The 17,231-nt window shown below is 44.2% G+C and overlaps 1 protein-coding gene across 3 annotated transcripts in view; it reads left to right on the top strand.

The window, feature by feature from the left end:
• Positions 1 to 17,231, top strand: part of LOC123723710 (ras association domain-containing protein 7) — a 56,373-nt gene that overhangs the window by 30,447 nt on the left and 8,695 nt on the right. For all 3 annotated transcript variants that reach the window (XM_045698703.1, XM_045698702.1, XM_045698701.1), the window contains 2 exons: positions 11,178 to 11,374; positions 11,961 to 12,943. In XM_045698703.1, the coding sequence (XP_045554659.1) occupies positions 11,272 to 11,374; positions 11,961 to 12,943 (1,086 nt within the window). In that variant the 5' untranslated portion in view covers positions 11,178 to 11,271. The remainder of the gene's footprint in view (positions 1 to 11,177; positions 11,375 to 11,960; positions 12,944 to 17,231) is intronic.

Raw genomic sequence — 17,231 nt, 5'->3', positions numbered from 1 at the left:
TGCCAGGCCTGCTGTAGTGCTGAGTCAGGTAGAGAGTGTATAATTACACATAGAGGTGCCCATCAGCAGTCTGTGTCTGTAGCCTAGGGAAAAGGGATATCTAGTCAGTTGCATAACTGAATGCATTGAACCGAAAAGTGTCTTAGGCATTTAACACAACCCCTCTGAATCAGAGAAGTGCTGCGTGGATTGAAGTCCACATCATCGGCGCCAGAGAGCAGTTGTTGTTCGGGGTTAACTGCCATAAGGGCAGAATGGCAGATATTTTCCAATTTGACAACTCTAGGATTTGAACCAGTGACGTTTCGGTTACTGGCCCAACACTCTTAACCGATTTAACAATACAGCCTCCTGTTCTCTGTAGAGCTCAGTAGTCGCTCCTCTCCATCTCTCAAGGTGCTGAGTAATGATGACAAGGCTTAGTCCTCTTCTCTGTTCTAAAACCTCACCACCTTCAGGCAGCCAGGCCAGTCATGTATTTCTCTCAGTAAAACGTCTGTATAGGGCTGAGCCACAATGTGTAACCTTCTATTGTCCCCAAAAACTGGCAGGAGTATAGTTTACATGAATAAATAAAGTGTTTATCAAGTTGGAGCAGTTGTGGTAGTATCTGAGGTATGGCTTAGGAACTAGACCAATGAGTAAGCCTTTATTGTTGTCTTTATTAGTCCTAAAGCTGTGCCTGCTACATCGTTCAGCACTCCCCAAACTTGAATTTTTGTTGACTCGTGTCAAACACCCACCTAAAATATAGTTTTTTTACCACCCTACCAAGTAAACAGAAGCAAAATGAATCAGAGCCTGTGACCCAGCACTGGGAACACTAATCTAGTGAACAGAGTATAGTCAGTTATTTTTTACTAGTGAAGACATTCAAACTATAAAATAACACATTATGGAGCTGTTCTTGCCATAATACGGACTTGGTCTTTTACCAAATAGGGCTATTTTCTGTATACCACCCCTACCTTGTGATTGGCTCGAAGGAAAGAAGTTCCACAAATTCACTTTTAACAACACACACCTGTTAATTGAAATGCATTCCAGGTGACTACCTCATGAACCTGGTTGAGAGAATGCCAAGAGTGTGCAAAGCTGTCATCAAGGGAAAGGGTGGCTACTTTGAAGAATCTTTAAAAAATAAATTATATTTTGATTTTGTCTAACACTTTTTGGGTTACTACATGATTCCATATGTGTTATTTCAGAGTTTTGACGTCTTCACTATTATTATGCAATGTAGAAAATAGTAAAATAAAGAAAAACCCTTGAATGAGTAGGTGTCCAAATGTTTGACTGGTACTGTAGATGGGTAAACTGTTGCACTAGGCTAGTTAAAGCAGCCAAGGCAGTGAATCTAGTCATGCCAGGGAGTTGATGAGGTAGGGGTCATTAGTGTGAGTAAACCTTATATTCTTCTCTTAGCAGGATTTAACCACTGATTGGACCTGACTATATCAACTGTTTTGTCCAGATGTGTGTTTTCTCTGCTATGGTTTAGAGTACGACCCTGTCATCAAGTCACCGTCCCACGGACTGACTCTGCTGCTGAGAAGTCAACTCCTTGGTCAGTATTGCCATGCTTGGCGTTACACGTGGGTGGAGAAGAGTAGCTAGTTAATGACTGTTGAGTTTTCACCCAGACTGTTTTTAACACGGTGCTGCTTGGCTACAGGACTGACACTCTGCAGTGAGGTGCTGTTAGGTGAATGAAGCTGTCTGTCTGTGTCTGTCTGCTGGTCCGTGAGCCTTGTCATATTTTTTTACCTGGTTAATAATCAATGACTTTGTAAAACCTATGTTGTTGTTGCTACAGCAGGTTTATATGTAATCCAACTGGGTGGTGACTCTGCATCTTTTAAACTGAGTGAGATGTTGCTCAGCTGTGACTGCACTATTAACGGACAACCAAAACACTGAGGTGCTTTGAGGACAATATAAAATATGTTGTAATTCTTGCGGCAAATTAACCCACAAACCAGTAATCCAATCAGTATAATGGGTTGATGCTGATGACTGGAGCAGTGATGTGTTCTATGGTAGTGCCTGATGCCTCCTGCTGTCATTAGCATCTGAATAGAGCTACCACTGACAGACAGAGGGGATGTTTTCAGAGAGGCGCTGCCGGCCGGTCACATGTGTTTGGGATTTGTTCAGAAAAATATTTGCCAAATTGAATGTGCTGTGAAATGCATTATTCATGATTTGTTTCTGCGCTTCATTCGCTGGGAGAACAGGCAACCGCTCAGTCTAATTAGCAAGCTGTGTGTCTAGAGAGGCCGCAGCAGCCTGGCCCCCTCCTCTGTGTGAGAGAACACACACACACACACACACACACACACACACACACACACACACACACACACACACACACAGCCATATGGACTCTGAAACAGGAGAAAACAAACCTGCCTCTACCGCCACACACAGAGAACGCTCTGCTTTCTGATGTTTTGCTAAGAATGTCAACTAAACAAAACCTTCCGTTGAGGTTTTGTTGTTCAAACCTCTTTACTTCCTTGTCACAGACTGTAAAGGCTAGAGTAATCTGCTCCAGTCTTAGGTGTGGTTCTGTTGGAAAAGTTCTCCAGGAATCAGTCTTTTATAGGGCTGCATGTGGAGGCTTCAGAAGATCAGAGATCTTATTTCTTCCAGGGCCTGTGACCACTCCCTGTTCTCTACTGCAGTCAGTCAGCCAGTCAGTAACTGCAGCTCTGTTGGTGGACAAAACTACAGCTAATAATTTCTGCATGTGAACACTTGTGATTAGATATAGCTTAATGCTATTTTCTGTCTGTGTTCAGAGTGTCAGTATGCCACAGGATCTTGTCTTTCTCATCCTCAGACATCAAGCATGTTAGAAACCCCTAGGCTGCTTGCTCTGTAAAGTTGTACAAGAAGACTGCACACTGACATCTAGTACAAGAAGACTGCACACTGACATCTAGTACAAGAAGACTGCACACTGACATCTAGTACAAGAAGACTGCACACTGACATCTACAGTATGCTCCCATGTGGTTTATTAAAACATGTCTTCATGTTTCCTGACTCTTGTACAGACGGAGGCTATTCTTTGACCTGCAGCACCTGGATGTGTGTGTGTCATCTTTTCTTTTGTACATGTTCTGTAGTGGAGAATTCAGGTGGGGCAGTTGGATTGTCAGAACCCTGCTGGATGATGATGATGTGACCTAACTGGCTGCTCTCAGCTTATATCTGTGCCAGAGCTCTTATCGGCCTCACTTGGAGCTGTGAGGGACAGAGGAAGAATGGAGGGAATGAGGGATGTAAAAAGAGGACAAAATAAAGTTTAATCAACAGTTTTATTAGTGTTATTGCTGTCCCAGGCGGAGCAGAATGGTCATAAAACAGACAGCCACACAAGACAGAACCAACAAAGCCAGTAATGAGTGTCAAGCCTAACAAACAAAGCAAGCGAGAGGACAACATAAATATTTGGGCGCCCGCTGTGACAGACAGTGCTCTACATTACTAGTGGGAGCACCTCCACTGTGCAGCTGGGACCAGGATGGTTGGTGCCAGCCTGTTACAGTCTCTGTCTCTGCCCAGGGGTAGAGTGACACAGCAGGCAGAGTCGTGCACATCACTAGGGCATTGCCCACTACCCAAACAGCCACAAAGAAACTCATTATCACACTGTTTACTTCAGGGAGCTGTTTACTTTTGTGTTATCAAGGACAGTGTGTTTTCCTTTGAATGACGATAAGAGAGAGAGAGAGAGAGCGAACAGTAGAGGGAGAGAGTTTGTGTGTGTATAAAGAATGAGTGTGTTGAAAACTGTGTGTTGTCTTGGAAATTCTTACACAGAGACACTCAAAGTCAATCTTAAATGAATCATTGTTTATTGTCAGCGTGCAGGAGAGGTTCCAACCAACTCAATGCACCATAGTACACATGTCAATCAGAAACTCTGCCTGGGCAGATCCAGCAGTTGTCTTATATACGGCTATATACAGACATGTTATATTTGCATGATTTAGCATAATTAATTAATCATTACCGTTTTGTTTAAGTCATGTGACAGATCTGGTTCATAACATGTGACAGACCAATACCTCACGAGGCTTCTTCTCTCTAAGCTGAGACCTTGAAACTGAGATCTTTTGTTCGTTCTCAAAACAAGGTCTGGGCGTACTGCCAAATTGCAGCTTCTGATAAGTGAGGATTTGTAGTAAGCCACTTGCATTAACACAGAAATTGGTTATTAGAACCGCACATGAGTAGAAGACAGAAATTAGTTAAAAGAAAAGCACAAACATTAAAATGTGCATTACAGTGTCATTTTCTGAGGGGTTGTGTGTGTGTGTGTGTGTGTGTGTGTGTGTACTACATGCTCTCCTTTGTTCTTCTCATTGTTCTCCTCTTGTCCATGTGAGTACAATGAAGCTCAGTGACAAGGGGTTCTCTCTCTCACTCGGATTGTACAGTAATAGTTGTGGGCAGGTATAGATTTGAATTAGCCTGCAGTGCAGTCAAAGTGTAGAGACACACACACACACATCTGTCCCGCTCCTTGTTCTTCTATGTTTAAGGGGAAGGTGTTGAAGCGGACTCATAACTTAAGCACTTGTGGAATGTTTACTCCTCACCTTTATTCTCTGATCCATTTCCCAGTAGCGTTACTCCAGGTGACTAACAGTAATCAATCAATTCCTCCTTTGTGTGGGTTTGGATGGGAAGGTGTGTGTGTGTGTGTTCTCCTCTATGAACAGCTGTGGAGTACATATGGAGACCTCGTCATGCTCTGCTTGTTTTAGCCCTGTGCTATACACAGGCTGACACTGTAGCTCATACAACACACACACACACACACACACACACACACACACACACACACACACACACACAGAGAGAGAGATGCTACCCACTGTGTCTGCGTGGGCTTTGATGCTGATCACTTGAGAAAAACCTGTACTGAGTCTAGTTGAACATGTTCTGCTCTGTAGAGATGTGTTCCTGTCCCCTTGAGAGCTGACCCTAGTAGCTCAGCTGAGATTCAACTAGACACAGCCCACCAATGAATGACCATCACCTCTACTGTAAGGTGAAACTTGGAATTGTTTAGCATGGACCAGTGTTTGCGTGCTTGTGTCAATCTGTGTGTGTGAGTGACTGGTGTGTTTAGGGTGGTCTTCTGAGTTGAGTGTGCGTGAAGCCACAGGAATGTGTGCTGATGGTTATCATGATAAGAGGTTATCAGGGCGGGAACTCTTCTTATTCACCCTATTCACTCTTAAGGACTAGCTGTGACTAGTCAGTCTTAGGCTTCAGAACACCAGACTAGACCCAAATGCTGTCTGTCAGTGTGCTTCTCTTTCATTGGTATAATGATGAGTGTGTGCAGCAGGCAGCCATGCTGGAGGGTTCTCTTGGCCTCTCATTGATCAGAGGCTGGCTGAGTGGCTGGGTGGGTGATGATGAGAAGAGAATGGAAGGGCACATGTCTGTTCACTGTTCTGTCTCTCTGGGTGGATCTGGGCTGAACTGGAAGATAATGAGCAGAGCAGCGGGTGAGGGGATGGGGTTGGGGCGGATGCTTTTTGTCTCTACTCTGAGACTTTTGGGTGTGGCGGGCCTGGGTGGATATTTGTGTTTTTGAAAACTTCTGGTTGCCCGGGTAGTGGTGGGTGGGTGTGTTTCTGAACGCATGTGAGCGGTCTGTGTGGATCCTCCACACACTCAAACACCCTGCACACAACCACAGAGATGCGTGTCAGTTAGGCCTGGAGACGCCACTGTAAGGATGTGGTGAAGTTGACCTGAAGACTGTTGGGGTTGGAGAAGCTGTCAGCTGGATTCTCATTGGACATATCCCAGAATAGAGGTGCACCATTAAATATGTATGCTATTTCATGCTGTTGTTGGGGACTTAAAATATATGTAGGGCCTAGGTGTAGTTGCCATGGTTTTCACTAGATTCTAGAAGATACCATAGATATCTGCAGTGGTGTAAAAAGTACCCAAACGTCATACTTGAGTAAAAGTAAAGATTCCTTTAATAGAAAATGACTCAAGTAAAAGTGAGTCACCCAGTAAAATACTACTTGAGTAAAAGTATTTGGTTTTAAATATACTTAAGTATCAAAAGTAAATGTAATTGCTAAAATATACTTAAGTATCAAAAAAGGAATAGTACAAATCATTTTAAATTCCTTGTATTAAGAACCAAATTAATAATTTACAGAAAGCCAGGGCCACACTAACACTCAGTAAAATTTACAAATTAAGAATTTGTGTTTAGTGAGTCTGCCAGATCGGAGGTACTTTTGTTTGTACTTTTGTTGTCAGGGAAAAGGTATGGAGTAAAAAGCACATTATTTTCTTTAGGAATGTAGTGAAGTCAAATATAAATAGTAAAGTACAGATGCCCCCCAAAAACGACTGAAGTAGTACTTTAAATTATGTGTGTGTATGTAAGTACTTTACACCACTGGATATCTGCCACTGTTGTTCCTGAGACAGACTGACAGTGACAATGGCCAGGCAGTAAGTAACATGAGACTGTGTGGCTGGTTTGTTTCCTGTTTGTGTGGTTGATCACATTTCACTGACTAAAAGGTATGTTTTTGTGGGAAAATTACATATCTTCATGGAACACTGTCACTAAGCTGTCACATGGCGTCATAGGTAGTGTGAGAACCTGTCACACACAACCCCCCAACACACCAGGGCTCGTTTGGCCAATAAGACCTGGCCAGGTGAGGTGCTGTAGGAGAGCTTGTCATGCTAGATAAGATGGAGATGATGGATAGGGGTCAGGGCACAGATACCTCTGTCCTTACCTCATCTCCTCACCTTATTTTACAACCATCTGAAAACACGATCAAGTCAATTTTATCTTTGGAGACCTTTATATACTTTTACACTTGCTTTCATCTATCGTCCAGTTCTGCAGGATCATTGCCAGTGATGCGGAAATGAAGCCATTTTGGAGAATTCAGATGCTGTATTTGTTACGGTTTCCTACCTGAGTGTGATGAGCGGTGTGTCTCAAAGGTCACTGCCAGCCTGGCTCTGACAGGGGGAGATGGGATGGTGTTGGATACCATGTTACATTTACTGGGTTACTGTATATGTGTCCTAGTCCTCTCACAGACAAAGGAGAGTTTGTTCCAGTGTCTTACACACACACACACACACACACACACACAAGGTGGCATTCCACTGCTCTTGGCCTGGGTCCAGTTTCCCAAAAGCATCTTAAGGCTAAGTTCATCGTTAGAATGTTCGTAGGAGCGTAGTGAAATCTCTGAGCTGTTTCCCAAAATCATCATTATTAACATTGCACTTGAAAACGCTCGTAATCTAACGTCTGCCTCAGACCACTTGTAGAGCAGCTAAGTGCATAGTTGGATGCTTTTTTGCTTTCCCGCATTACTTTATACACAGAAGATCTCTGCTAAGCATAGAATCACATGGTTTATCCGTCTCTGTGACCACCGATAACTTCAGAACAAAGTTGAGTACAAATACAAAGTTGCCCATGTCTTTGTAGTTGTTATAAACAATCGACGTATAAAAAGATGGTTCAAATGAAAACCGAGATGACTGCATTAATTATAAATAGTAGGCTATAGGCCTATTTCAGTCATAGTGAAATACATTTCATGTTCAATCAATTGAGTTCTATTTTGCTACATGTACTATCATTTGTCTCAATATATTTCATGATGTGTAACCTAACATGTGCCCAATGATGTGCCAAATTGGTGATTTAGTGCATTTTTATTGGGTACGCATTAGAATAAGCTGCCTCAATATTTGCAGCCGTAGGTGGTAATATCTCTCTAGGAGCTTCTCCGTCATCAGTATTGTGAAATAATGTTAAGTAAAGATTTAAATGCTGATCCAAGAGCAGGCGCTCCCTTTATGTTGATAATATCAGTATTGACACACGCTCCAACAATGCACTTAGCGACCGCTCTCTCCACGTGGTGTTTTGGAAACATGTTATATCTTCAGCCGTTGTGAGATGTATGCGAGTCATTATTTTGAGTCATAATTGGGTAAAGCCATTTGAATTCAATCACTTTTTGACAGCTTCACTTTTAATTTCAACAAAACTTTCCATACACGTTTGACCATGGAAGAGGTGGTCAGATAGTGACTTTTTGTTACCTGAATGCCAAACCATTCAGGAGATAAAGGTGTTCAAAGTTTACCCATTTTATATACCTCACCATACCATGAGACACCCATGTCTTCGTCACTGGAAAATATAAATGGTTGAGTTTGATATCATTATAAAGCGTACAAATAGGTTTGTCAAATTATTTAAATAATTTCTTTAAAAAAAACTTTTTATAAAAACTATGACTTTTTAAAAGCTTTTTGTCAATTATATAAATGTATGGTTTTTGAATTGTTTTTATATTCACATATGTTGTAGCTTACCTTACATCATCTGAGGTTTTTGTGTTGTGCTCGCCATTGGTTGAGACACAACATGCTCTTGAATACAGGGTGGGTGTCATTTCAATCATAAATAGAATTCATAGAATGGACCTATCCCTTCAGACCACTGCAATTTAGCTGGTACACCACTGACATTTAAATTAAAATGTTAGCTTCTAATTACTACCACAAAGATGGCGGCCGGTCCACCCACCGTTGTCCACCCAATCAACTATCCCCCATAGTACAAAAGTTGACCTATTCTGTGTGAGAAATAAATATTCTAAACATGTTGTGGGATGCAACAGATCAGAATGTTTAGCTTAAAATGTTGATAAACTATTAGGCTATTTATTCACATTATAAGCGCACCAATGTAACAGTGTAGGTTCCGTCCCTCTCCTCGCCCCAACCCGGGCTCGAATCAGGGACCCTTGCACACATCAAGAACTGACACCCCACGAAGCATCGTTACCCATCGCGCCACAAAAGCCGCGGCCCTTGCAACGCAAGGGGCAACCCTACTTCAAGTCTCAGAGCGAGTGACGTCACCGATTGAAACGCTATTAGCGCGCACCACCGCTAACTAACTAGCCATTTCACATCGGTTACACATGCGCACACGGCAGTAGGCTATATGCAGGAATGTTCCATTAGCGGGAAAACACCATTATCAAAAGTGACCGCAAATGCGATTTATTAATACTTTTATTATAAAAGAGCATTTTTATGGTGAAAAATTATATATCATTCACAAGTGATAGGCTAATATTGTCACCCATCAGACTATTCCTGATTTAAATCTTGTCTTTTACATTTACTAAATAATATATGTGTGAAATTTGTTTAGATTTAGAATGGACCATTATCATGAACGTGTCTCGAAACAGGGGCCAGGGGAAAAATACATGTCATCTATGCACTTAAATAGCGAATGGAGGACGCTTTTCCCTTGGTTCATTTTCATGCCAGCCAGGTAGACTACTCCTGTTGTAAAGAGAAGCCATGTGCTTAATATTAGAAAAGTTGAGAAATGAATATAATAGGCCTAGCCTATAGAAAGCTGATGAGATCCTCTTCTTTTTAAGAGGCCATCACTCTGTTTTCTCATGCATTTGCATATCCTATAGAAATGTTGTGCTCATGTTGAGTACCAGGCAGTTAGCAAGTTTGGTAGGCTACTAATGACTATCAGCAGCATCAGAGTTTGGAGAAGCCTAATTACCGTGACTAAACGGTTACTTGGTATTTGACTGCCTTCATGACTGCCGGTGTGGCGGTAATACACTCACCGTAACAGCCCTAGCTGTGACTCCTTCTCTGTATGTGGTGGTGGTGTTGTGATAAGCTCTGTTGCTTCCCAGCTCGCCCAGTGTTTGGCCTGTTTATACCACATGAGTAATGTTGGGGGTAGCTGGGTCGCAGGTAGCGGAGCTAGCGACGGTATATAAACCGTTATAATGACGGTTTGTTAAGAAATATGGAATTCTTGTGCTCATCAGATAAGTCCTGCATTCGTGCTGGGCAGCTCCCCTAAAGACGACCACTGGACCCCAGCCAACAGTCATTGAGGAGGAGATAATGGAGGATTTTAGTAAAAAACACCTCAGAGAGAGGAGGAGCTAGGCTAGGGGTTTGAGCTCAAACACTAGCTGTGCTGTGTGCCAGTTACAGAACAAGTGGGTCATTTGAACTATTACTCATGTTGACATAACTTATGTAAGAGTCACACTGCCAGATCAGTGTATATGGCCTTACATATGCCAAATGAGAAACTGTATAGCCTACTATTACTACTATTACTACTACTACTACTACTACTACTACTACTACTACTACTACTACTACTACTACTACTATCGTTAATAAAAGTTGTAGGTCTGTGTGTGTGCTTTAACACCCAAGGCTATTGACTTTGAGTCAGGCAATGTGTGTTATTGCCTTATTATTAGTGGAATACAGATGAAGTAAAATCATAAAATGGCACACAGCAGGGGAGTGGTTAGTGCTGTTCCTGTTCCTCATTGTGAAATCCACTTAGGCCTAAATCTCCTCCTGTGTTAGGATGCCTGCTGCTCTTCCCAGTGACAGTCTCTGAAGTTACAGGTCTGCCAGGTCAGCTACTGGTGGGAAGCATCTAAGTAGATCACACACACACTCTCTCTCACCTACACACCGAGTGGCTATGGTGCATTCTGCCTGTCCACTCTTCTCGGCACTAAGCTGTCATAATGTCTTTGAAGGAGGGCAGCAGAGCATTTAATTGGGTTACAGATCTGAGTTGATGCTCTCCGATCCGTGAGGTACCACCCGAGCTCCAACTAACCAACAGGAAACTTCAGGAATGCAATGCTCCGCTCAGCTCCCCGGGGGCAGCGTAATGAAAATCTAAACCTCAGTCACACATACGCAGGGCCTGACGTCAATAAGGCTCTGTTCTGTATAGAGCCTGTAGGAGAGATGTATAAACCCATAGCTTCAATACTCAACAGAGGATAGAGCGAGAAAGGGGCCATTTGTGTGTGACACAGCTGCGTGTCGGGTGTGTTAAACTGAGCAACAATATTATTCTGCTAGTTTCGAGGGATTACTTTTTTCACCCCCTTTGGCTAGATAACATTGTGGAAGTTTGACAAGTTCTGTGTAACATGAATTTCTGTATTGTAACTAATTGGTTGGTTGTGATTAAAAAAAAAATTGTGTGTGTGTAATATAAAAAATGTTTAAACCCTCCTTATCCATGTTTCTCTTCCCTGCAGAGAGGAGTCAGTAGTACCCTGCAGTGCTGAACTGAGCCGAACCGAGCGGATCTGAAGTGAAGTCCTCATTGCATTTCGTAGCATCGCGTCTCAGATGGAACTGAAGGTGTGGGTGGACGGAGTGGTGCGCGTGGTCTGTGGCCTATCAGAGGAGACTTCCTGCCAGGATGTGGTCATCGCACTGGCTCAGGCCATTGGTCAGTATCTCAGTCCCTTTTCCTCTCTGGGGAGCGAGTTCTTTCCCTCTAAACCCCACGGTTCTTTCTAAACCAACCCTGACTAGACCCTACTACACCATAGGCACTTTAGATTTAAAAGAATAGGATGGGCATAAGCAATATGGTGAAAATCCCACTGATAGGGTAAGATGGGACCACTGTGTTATTTATTTCTTCCACCTATCCTTCCTTTCTGACCTCAATGAAGTGCTAAGGGGGAATGGTGCTAGGGGTCGACTTGGTATGGAGCAAGCTTCTGTCACCACACCCTCAGGCTGTATTGAAGCCACATTCTGCAGTGCCAAAACCTAAACCCCACTGCCAGGTCATTAGGGAGAGCTTGTCCTCATTTCAGTTTGTTTGAACATGTTTATACGTTGTATAAGACATATATTTGTCATTGCTGAGAGAAGAGAGAGTTTAGTTAAGGACTGAAGAACTAGAGTTTAGAGTCTTGTATAGACATTAGCCATATGCCCATAGCCAGAGAGAGTGCAACGAGCTGTTAATGATTTGTGCTAATTTTATGTTGTTTCAGTTTTCTGACTCTCTCTTCCTGCCACAGGTCAGACGGGTCGCTACGTGCTGATCCAGAGACTGAGAGATTCAGAGAGGCAGCTGTTAGCCAACGAAAGGCCCCTGGAGTCCCTGGCCAAGTTGGGCCAGCACGGCAACGACGTCCAGTTCTTCCTGCGCCGCACCGGCCCCAGCAGCAGCGATGGACCAGGGTCTGGCTCTGGCTCCACCCAGGACCGGGTCGCCCCTCTTTCCCTGCCCAAACACCCTGAACCAGAGCCCCTCAAACGCACCCAGCCCAAGAAGTCCCTCACCTTTAACCTGGGGCCCTCCACCTCCCCCAAAGCCAAGCAGCTCATTAGGAAGTCTCCCTGCGACTCCCCCAAAGAGAGGTCCTCACCCAGCCCCATTCCTCCTCACCATGCTACCTCCCCCTCCCCACACTCCCACTCCCCCTCTCCCTCCCCCCACTCTCCCTCCCCTCTCGTGGGCCCGTCCAAAGAGGAGGTCTTCCGGCAGATTCTTCAGCAGCAGGAGAGGCTGAGGGCCTTTGAGGCCCAGCTGGAGGCCATGGAGAGAGACTCTCGGTCCAGGAACAGGGCCTCCCCGGCCTCCTCTCCTTCCCCTGTCCCAGAGGCTCGCCTCCAGGAGGAGATGGAGGCTCTGGAGCAGGCAGCCAGGAGGAACCAGGCCGAGCTGGCCCACGAGACATTCTGGGAGGAAGAGCTGCAGGCAGAGGTGGAGAGGGAGAGGGGGATGAGGAGGAGGCTGGGGGAGCTCCATGCCAAGATGGACGACTGCGGCCGGCGACTCCACGACTTCTCGTCTCGCTCCGCCCAGCTGGAGCAGGCGATCAAACGGGAGAACCTTGGGGTTGGTGCCCATGCTGGGAGGGCCAATCAGGCGGGGGGTGAGGAGTCGCTAGGCGTGATGAGGGCGGAGCTACAGAGCCAGGGGAGGCACAGCGAGGAGCTGGAGGGGGAGTTATCGGAGACGGACAGGGCTCTGGGGAAGGCTGAGTCATTGCTGCAGGTAAGGAGAGAGGGCAGGGCCCTGGAGAGAGGGGTTTAGCTTGCAGTCTCCTTCACCCACACTCCTATCCAGTATCCATGAGAAGGTTGTAGTTCAGTGGTTCCCAAATGGTTGGTCAGTGCTGTGGGACAAACTGATTGAGACCTGGGAAAACAAGTGAGCCGATCAATGACATTAATCAATCAATTAATGGTGTTCTGCAACTTAATGATCCTTGATCAAGGCAAATCGTGTTATCATAAGAACATTTGAACACTTTATCAAAACATTTTGCGAACCACTGGTGTAGCTACTATCTCTCACCCCCTCTTGCCAGCACACTGCAGCAAACACACATACATTCATCAGTGCAAGGACACTCAACAAACAAATAAATATGGTCTCTGTCTCCAATGGTGATGGGGAAAACCTATATTGGAGAGAAAAATGCTTACCATTTACACAATGTTTTGTACTTAAATCACACGTGGACCTAAATGTATGAATGTTTGCTATGAATTGTAATGGGACCCCTTTTGGGTGTCTGGCTGAACTGGGTTGACTGGTATGATTGGCTGTGACAGCTTAGTTCTCATCTGGACTGATTAGATACACTCCCCCATATCTGTACTCTCATTTGTATCACATTGACAGTACCTGTACTTCCTTATATTCTTGTATCTGAAATGGAGAAACATTTTAAAAAACTGAATAAAGGTCATTAATCCATTGCACAAGTGCATTTTCTTGGCTTGACTTTGCCACAAGCAGGTCTGTCAGTGTTTGCTGCTAGTTGGAGACAGTGATGCTGTTGTATGTAGCTAATGATATTCTAATGTATTTCATATGGGTTGAGTGCATTTGCTACATCCCACATTAAGACGGGGCCATTGGCGCTCTTAGACCATTGCAACCCATCTCATTGTGATCCATAAGTAATGACTGTGCTATAGGCATTCTATGAAAATGGATTATAAGACCATGAAAATCTAATTTGGTATCAGTTTGTCAGCTGAGTAGGAGTGTGACTTTGTGATTAAGTCTGGTCTATATAGTCATGACTGACCCTTTTATTTAGTCAGTCACAAGTTGGCCTCATTTATAAAACCCTCTTAGGCCCCAGTCCCCCCTATCTGAGATACCTACTGCAGCCCTCATCCTCCACATACAACACCCGTTCTGCCAGTCACATTCTGTCAAAAGCTAATTGTATTTGTCACGTACGTGTTTAGCTGATGTTATTCCAGGTTTAGCACAATGCTAGTGTTTCTATCTCCAACAGTGCAGTAATATCTAACAAGTAATATCTAACAATACACACAATCTAAAGTAGAGGAATGGAAGTAAGACTATATAAATATTTGGATGAGCAATGTCAGAGCGGCATAGACTAAGATACAGTAGAATAGGATAGAAAACAGTAGAATAGGATAGAATACAGTATATAAATATGAGATGAGTAATGCAAAATATGTGTTCCATTATTTCAAGTGGCCAGTGACTTCAAGTCTATGTATATAGGGCAGTAGCCTCTAATGTGCTAGTGATGGCTATTTAACAGTCTGATGGCCTTGAGATAGACGCTGTTTTTCAGTCTCTCGGTCCCAGCTTTGATGCACCTGTACTGGCCTCGCCTTCTGGATGATAGCGGGGTGAACAGGCAGTGGCTTGGGTGGTTGTTGTCGTTGGTGATATTTTTGGCCTTCCTGTGACATCGGGTGCTGTAGGTGTCCTGGAGGGCAGGTAGTTTTCCCCAGGTGATGCGTTGGGCAGACCGCACCACCCTCTGGAGAGCCCTGTGGTTGTGGGCGGTGCAGTTGTTGTACCACGCGGTGATGCAGCCCGACAGGATGCTCTCGATTGTGCATCTATAAAAGTTTGTGGGTTTTAGGTGCCAAGCCACATTTTTTTTCAGCCTCCTAGGTTGGACCATTTCAGGTTGTCAGTGATGTGTATGCAGAGGAACTTGAAGCTTTCCACCTTCTCCAATGCTTTTCCGTCGATGTGGATAGGGGGGGTGCTCCCTCTGCTGTTTCCGGAAGTCCACGATCACCTCCTTTGTTTTGTTGATGTTGGGTGACAGGTTACTTTCCTGGCACCACACCCCCAGGGCCCTCACCTCCTCCTTGTAGGCTGTCTCGTCATTCTTGTTAATCAGGCCTACTACTGTTGTGTCGTCTGCAAACTTGATGATTGAGTTGGAGGCATTCGTTGTAGCTCTCTCCAGTAACCACGAGCACAACCGTTCCTTGATTTTGACTGGCGGCTTTATTCTGTAGTTTAGTCAGAATTATCACCTTCCGTGAGAACTATAAAGTAAATGAAAATACAGTTTAAGCACAATCTTACACCTTCTTGTCTTATGAGTGACTTATTAGCTTGGTATAACTCTGAAGTGCTTACATACATAAACAGTTTAGCCGGAGCTATAACAGTATCAGATTGAACACACAAATAAAGGAAAAAATACCTCATTGGCTGCTTATTACAGAAGGGAGGAAATCAAACTTCACACTTATTATTCCTGGCATGAATTCACGCTTTATCCTAACATACACATATCAACCTTTACGAACTACACCCGGTAACATGAAAACTTAGCTAACACCGCGCGGGAATGCCTTCACCCCCAAAGATGTGTTGCTACGATAATGATCCCCGTTACAACAGTTATTAGCCACGTAGTTCCACTTGTCTTATCATTTCCCCGCTTAGCGAACACAAAAACAACGACATAGACTTACAGATTAATTGTCAGTTACACTCCCACCAATCACCTGTGATTTCTGTGAAAGGGGTCTGCAGGTTTTTTGATCGGCTTCCAGGAGGGTGACTGTCTTATGGATGGGCCTCTCCAGATAGGTGGGTTTGGTGATGCGTTTACCTCTCTCATCCAGGGTTGAGTTGAAAATGTCACGTTACAGCAGAGATCCTCTGTTTTCGATAAAGAGGCTATAGAAGGCCAAGAAATGGTCAGAGAGGGCACTTCCTGTATAGAATCTTCTCAGGTTTTGGCCTGCCATATGAGTTCTGTTATACTCACAGACACCATTCAAACAGTTTTAGAAACTTTAGGGTGTTTTCTATCCAAATCAAACAATTATATGCATATTCTAGTTTCTGGGCAGGAGTAATAACCAGATTAAATCGGGTACGTTTTTTATCCGGCTGTGAAAATACTGCCCCCTATCCTAAATAGGTTAACCCCCGTTCCTAGGCCGTCATTGAAAATAAGAATGGGTTCTTAATCTGACTTGCCTAGTTAAATAAAGGTGTAAAAATTAAAACATTTTAAATAATTGTAAAAAAAATCGGCAAATACCGATTTTGTTATGAAAACTTGAAATCGGCCCTAATTAATCGGCCATTCCGATTAATCGGTCGACCTCTAGTTCAGACCCAGGGCCTCGAGCTTAATGATAAGCTTGGAGGGTACTATGGTGTTGAATGCTGAGCTATAGTCAATGAACAGCATTCTTACATAGGTTTTCCTCTTGTCCAGATGGGATAAAGCAGTGTGCTATTGCATCGTCTGTGGATCTATTGGGGCGGGTGTAGGGTGTCAGGTAAGGTCGAGGTGATATGATCCTTGACTAGTCTCTCAAAGCACTTCATGATGACAGAAGTGAGTGCTGCTGGGTGATAGTCATTTAGTTCAGTTACCTTTGCTTTCTTGGGTACAGGAACAATGGTGGACATCTTGAAGCATGTGGGGACAACAGACTGGGATAAGGAGAGATTTGAATATGTCCGTAAACACTCCAGCCAGCTGGTCTGCGCATTCTCTGAGGCTGCCGTCTGGACCGGCAGCCTTGCGAGGGTTAACATGCTTAAATGTCTTACTCACGTTGGCCACGGAGAAGGAGAACGCACAGTCCTTGGTAGCGGACCGAGTCGGTGGCACTGTGTTATGCTCAAAGCGGGCGAAGAAGGTGTTTAGCTTGTCCGGAAGCAAGACGTTAATAGTCACAATGGGTACAACATCTCCTATACACTTCCTGATAAACTCAGTCACCGTATCCCAGTCCGCCTGATCAAAACATTCTTGAAGCGTGGATTCCGATTGGTCAGACCAGTGTTGAATAGTCCTTAGCACGGGTACTTCCTGTTTAAGTTTCTGCCTATAGGAAGGGAGGAGCAAAATGGAGTGGTGATCAGATTTGCCGAAGGGAGGGCGGGGGAGGGCATCTTGGAAGTTGGAGTAGCAGTGATCGAGTGTTTTAGCAGCTCGAGTACTACAGGCAATGTGTTGATAGAACTTCGGTAACATTTTCCTCAAATTTGCTTTGTTAAAATCCTAGCTACAATA

The sequence above is a fragment of the Salmo salar genome, chromosome ssa17 (genome assembly GCF_905237065.1).
Source record: "Salmo salar chromosome ssa17, Ssal_v3.1, whole genome shotgun sequence".
NCBI lineage: Eukaryota > Metazoa > Chordata > Actinopteri > Salmoniformes > Salmonidae > Salmo > Salmo salar.
The sequence above is the reverse complement of the archived record's forward strand: the minus strand, read 5'-3'. Positions and strand labels throughout refer to the sequence as shown.